This window comes from Marmota monax, unplaced genomic scaffold, assembly GCF_021218885.2.
Source record: "Marmota monax isolate L192 unplaced genomic scaffold, Marmota_monax_Labrador192_F-V1.1 WCK01_AAM20220418_F8-fsc00030, whole genome shotgun sequence".
Lineage (NCBI taxonomy): Eukaryota > Metazoa > Chordata > Mammalia > Rodentia > Sciuridae > Marmota > Marmota monax.
The window spans coordinates 6,895,603-6,901,602 of NW_026691988.1; the positions used below are offsets into that span (position 1 = coordinate 6,895,603).

General features: G+C 36.7%; 1 protein-coding gene across 2 annotated transcripts in view; it reads right to left on the reverse strand.

The window, feature by feature from the left end:
* The window catches only part of Hbs1l (HBS1 like translational GTPase), an 87,285-nt gene extending 81,876 nt beyond the window's left edge, over positions 1–5,409 (reverse strand). Inside the window, exons 1-2 of one of the 2 annotated variants that reach the window (XM_046449901.2) lie at positions 5,214–5,402; positions 1,976–2,041 (exon numbers count right to left, since the gene is read on the reverse strand). In XM_046449901.2, coding sequence (XP_046305857.1) covers positions 1,976–2,041; positions 5,214–5,256 — 109 coding nt within the window. In that variant the 5' untranslated portion in view covers positions 5,257–5,402. Of the gene's footprint in view, positions 1–1,975; positions 2,042–5,213 lie in introns of both variants that reach the window. The other variant, XM_046449908.2, reaches the window with a different exon arrangement.
* Between the last annotated feature and the right edge of the window lie 591 nt (positions 5,410–6,000).

Sequence of the window (6,000 nt, forward strand, 5' to 3'; positions counted from 1 at the left end):
ACTTCAGAGGCACCAGCATCAGCCAGGCTCCCTAGTACCTCAGGTGAACCTCAGAGGCAAAGCAGAACCCCTCCTTGTTGTCTGAGTCCTATCTCCAAGGAGATCCCACAAGCTTCAAAAGATCAGTTTCAACCTCATTTGTTTGTTCTATACAGAACTACGGATGGTAAATTCTTCCTATAGTTACTACATTCTTGATATCTGGGTTGTCCTTTCTGCAACATTTGTTTTGTAATTCCTGGATAACAACTTCTTTTTGTATTAAATTCCCTCTGATAAAATAACTGGTAAAATTTTCTTCTATTATCAGAATCCTGAATGACAAAAGTGAAACACTAAAGGGAGAGAGAAAAGGTCATGATTAGGTTAAATAAGTAAAGTACTTGATCTTAAGAGCAGCCCTACAAATAAAACCAGATGCATTTCAGAATAACAAGTAACAGGAAAGAGATGACAGGAAGAATAGAAGTATTAAAGACAAGTTCTAGAGCATACCTATGCCTCAAAAGGGGTATATTTGGTCTTGAAAGTCTAAAAATGGACTGAAGTAGGTATAGTCTATAGGGCATCTCAGTAGACGATAGAATAATTATGATGAGGAGAATGTCTTAGACCATTCAAGCTGCTGTAACAAAATATCATATAAACTGGACAGCCTATAAACAGAAATTTATTTTTGAAAGTCCTAGAGCTGGGAAGCCCAAGATCAAGGCATTCTGGCTCACAAATAGCACTTACTTGCTGTGTCCTCACAAGGTAGAAAGGCAAAGGAATCTATCTAGGACCTTTTTTAGAAAGGCACTAATCCCATTCATGAGCACTCTGCCCTCATAACCTAATCACCTCCCAAAGGACCTATCATCTCCTAATATCATCAATTTGAGAATAAGATTTACATATGAATTTGGAGAAGACAATCATTCAGGCCATAGCAAAGGGCTCTAAAGGTAATGTTAATTATAATAAACATTTAAACTAAATGGAAAGTGAGTTTAATGAATTATACTTTTGTAACACCTAGTAATAGTTAAATCATACCCCCTTTTAATGCTACATTAAAATTTAACAGGAATTTTCAACCATTGTCTATAATAGCTAAGATTTGAAGAAAAATGTATAAAAGAAAGGTTAAAAAAAAACTCAGTCTTTACTAGAAAGGAGTATTTTGTTTATATGGTAGCAAAGAAATCTTTGAACAGATGAATAGAAGATGCAGCTCTGATGTGGAATCATATAGGAATCTGAACTCTAAATCTCTCTATGGCTCTATTAACTGTCTGAAATAGCCAGGCAGAGTGGTGCACACCTGCAATCTCAGTGACTCGGGAGGCTGAGGCAGGAGGATCTCAAGTTAAAGGCCAGGCTCAGCAACTCAGTAAGACCTTGTCTCAAGAAAATAAATAAATAAAAAGGGCTGGGGTAGAAATCCCCTGCAGCCATTCCTGGTTCCACTAAAAAAATGTCTGAACTATAGGTAGTTGGTGTATTTACCATACTGCTTAACAGTAGATAATCTAAGGTACTAAATATCATACTGTACCCCATAAATGCGCACAATTATTGTGTCAATTTTTAAAAAAAACACTAAAGTACTACAAAAAAAAGTGGATGCACAACATCTCTCTCTAATATTCAAAATATCCTTAAAGATATAAAATTAACTGCTGTCTGCCTCCAGAGGCTTTAGAACTTCATTACTAACTAAATTACCATTTAGTGTATTTAGATTAATTGTATGTTGTAAAGAATATTGGAAAACCCATAGTCTTCAGAATTTTCTTCAAACTGTTAAAACTAAATGATGGTGTCAAAACTTTAAATGCTATTCATGGGTAAAAAAATCAACATACATGTACCTTTTTAAACATTACATATTATAGTCATATAGAACACTCTGGCCCTAGAATAACAATAGTATTTACTTGACATTTTTAACATTCAAATTAAGGAAATTGAATTGTTTTTAAAAATTCACCTGTTGATGGCGAAATACAATAATCATCCTCTACAGACTGACCATAGAGATCATCATCTTCAAAATCTAAAATCAAAAAAAGAAATAAATTAATTTACAAGTTCTTTTTATATTCTCCCTTATTAATACTGTATCTAAATTCTCTCCAAAATAAATTGTCAAAACTTGGAAATGTCAACTCTTATAAAAAATTCTACAAATTTCACTTACAAAGTAGGTATTTACTGACATTCTATATATAAAAACATACACGGTTCTTGTGCTTTTAGGTTGATTTTTAATGTTTTCCCAAATTTTCACTCCATGTTATCAAAAAATAATAATCCTATAGCAATAAACTTGTCTTTCCAGTGTTGACAAAATCTTAAACTAAGCCATCCATCCATGTTTTTCACCAAGTACTCTCTATAGACAAATCCTTCTTTTCAATAGAATTGACTAGCATGTCTAGGTCCCAAGAACAGTAGTTCTTCACTGTACAATTAAGTAATCTTTACAAAATCAGCTTACCCCTAAATAGCTTTGTACTCACTTTCTTTACAGCTAACTAGCCTCTTTTCCTACTGACTGGAATATGCTCTTTGCCCAGATCTCCCTAAAGTTGTTTCTTCTCCTTGGTAAGGTTTCAGCTTAAATGTCATCACTTTCCAGAAGTCTTCCCTGACCTGGGTAATGCAACAAGCCTCCCTTCCACCTTTGCCCTCTAGCACACAACTTCAATTTATTGTCTTCAAAGCACCACTCCTATTTTAATCTATGGGCATATCATCTTCATCAGGGAAAGAACTGGTTTAGCCAAGTCCCTGGCACACATATGACAGTAAATAATTATTTGTTTTAATATAAATTAATGAGTCAAACTATTAAGAACTAAAACCCACAAGGAATATATAAATGTATTCATTCACTTATTTAATAGATGCTAACACTGGACCAGGGACTACCTAGAAGGCACTTACAGTACAAAAATGAGCACATTTCAGCCCTTTCCAAACCAAAATTCTGACAGGGAATACATATAAAAAAAAAAAAATGGACAACTACAAAACTACACAAGTGCTCAACATGAGATTTACAGCACAATGATATAAACACACATATGAACAAAACTAGAATTAGGAGTAGGGATACTAGGGAAAGATCTCCAGGAATATAACATCCAAAACAACAAAGGATGAAGTTAGCCAATTTTTTAAGGTATTCATGCATTAAAAACATCATGCTTAAAGGCTAATACCAAATGTAATTGACAGAGAAAAATTAGACAAATGCTATTTGGATCAAATATAAAATTAAAGTAGGGCTTTTAAACTAGTATCTGAGGCAATCGTGTAAAGTACTATCCAAATTACAGAGAAAAAACAAATTAGGAATTAAGGAAATCAAAGTATTTTAGAGCACAAATGCTAATGAGGTTAAATTACTTATGTGAATTTTTTTAAATTATTATTGAGAGTGCAAGGGAATGCTTAACTGGGAAGAACAGAAACAAACTGGACCCTGAAGATGTATGAACTTTCATAAGCAGAACAGGGGGATGAACCCCCCATGCTACAGGAACTGCTTGGTTATGATGTCAGCAACTGTTCCAAAGAAAACATGGCAACCTGACCTCAGGTGGCCAAGATGAGAAGATATTTAGCACTCACTCCCTGCAGCCAAGAACCTCTCCTCCAGCAAACTTTCCTTCACACATAAATCCTGCTTCACCTCAACCCCCAACCCTTTCTGAATTAGATACTCTTTTTTGCAGCCTCCTTAGCACTATCCTTACTTTTTGTAGTCTCTCTCATTATTATCTGTTACTTTTTATTATCTCCTACTTAGACTACCCTCAATATCTTAATGTCATTCCCCAGCTTTAGTGCTTTAAGCACTCAATTTTGGTTGTTTAAGGAAATGATGGCTACTAAAGAAATGAATGAGTAATAATAAAACCTATTCATATCATTTATTTTATAATTGTACAAATATCTCCCAGTCAGGCACAGTGACACAGGTTTGTAGTTCTTGATATGCAGGATGCTGAGGTGGAAGATCACTTGAAGGAGTTCAAGGCCAGCCTGAGCAACATAGCAAAATAATGTCTCACAAAAAAAATAAAAGCTCCCAGTCTAGTCATTTCTCAGGAGTCCGTGGTCCACATGATAATATTGACAACCACCAGAACACTTACTTTAAAAGGACTTCCATTCTAACATATACCAGGAGGAATGTAGTGGGTCACAGTCTCCAAATGTAGCACAGAGTGTTAGTTGCCTAAAACTACCAGAGCACACTGATATTTTAAAACAAACTACTGGAGGTGCCAATAAAAACCACCAACATATTAAACACTACATGCTTTGCACTTTACAAAGCAATAGGTCTTTATTCCTCTTCTGCATTAGTCCACATGTGTTTATATTTTTCAGTTTGAATGATGCTTGGTAATACCTATAATTAGGCACTGCATAACATCCTCCGCTGAAAACTACTTTTAAACTACTAGTCAATGTTCATACACACATTTGTTCTTTTCAGTTTTTAAAGTTAGTAAGTTCATTTCCATGCCCTTTATCCTAACACTACTTTTTACTTCCATATCAAAATATATGTATATCAAGTACTGATAGTGAAGAGCTGAGTACATGCCTCGAGATTATCTGATCAACTTGTTCTGTGGGTCTTTTAAGTATCTTTTCTACTGTCTCGTACATTTTTTTTATTTGAAATTCGTTGAAAAATAAATCCTTCTGTTACTTCAAGCTAAGCTGTATAGTAAAAACATGTGGACAGACACAGAAAGATTTACCATGTAAATCTAACATAATTACAGATCAGTTAAACACGGCTCTAAGTCCATCAGTGTTTTACCAATAAGCAACTTTTTATGAACATTTCTAAAGGGGGAAACAGGGTTAGATGGAGATAAGCAAGTGCCCAACCAGGGGAAAAAAAAACGGGATTGGTGATAATATTATGTGCCTAATATCATCGGATCCTAACCTCGCCAAATATCCTTCCTATATGAAGCTATGCGGCACTTCCCCCTCCCCTAAATAAGATAAATCATAGAATCAGAAATTGCGAGTTAACACCATTCGCTGGCTCTCAAACGTCCTGTTATTTCCCCAACTGGGCCTCCCAGAATTTCAGCCGGGCGCCACTATTTAAGAACTCGGATTGAAGTGAATGTCAACGGGCTGGAATCCCAGCTGGAATAGTAAAAATGTCCCGGCGTGACCCTGTCACCTACCTTCATCGTAGTTGTAGCCTCGGACATTCCGATGCCGGGCCATGGCAGCAAGGCAGGGCGTTTGCCACAGCACCTTCGAAAACACCCAGCTCAGATATTCTTTAGGCGCCAACAGCGGCCTGGAGACCCCTTACGCGCCATCTTGGCTTCCGGCAGGCCTCTGCGCCAAGCGCCTGCGCACGCGCGACGTCTTTCGTGCACTGCGCGACGGCAACCTCTCAGGGTCACACTCCGCCTGAGACGCGAATGTTTTTGGAGCGGCCCCGCCCACGGACAAATTGACTGACGTGGATTTACAAAGCTGGGAAATTCCGCCGCCTACAATTTCCTAGCCCGGATTACGTGTTACCAGCAGAGATCTTTGACCTACGCCTGCATTCTGGGTTGTTTTCCAAATTTCATTTCTGATAATATCCTGAAAAAGCTGCTGTGTGCTCAATAAGAGTAGGGCTTGGTTTATCCAACTTACATCTTTGAGACATGGTTAAGCTCACAAATTTGTATAAAATGCAAAATAAGAAATAGGCCAGGTTTTTTTTCTTTTTTGGGAGGTGGAGGGGGACACCAGTTTTAAATAAAAATATATGGTTGAATTTAGATTTGGCTACAATAGGCCAATCTGATTTTGAATAATTCAAGACTTCATACAGGAACTCCATTCTCCTTTAACACGTCTAGTAAACAACTATCTGCCCTTAGCTCTGTAAACGATCTTCGTCAACATCATGAAGTATCCAGCGAACATTCATTGAATACATAATCATGTGTAACATGCTAAGCATATTAA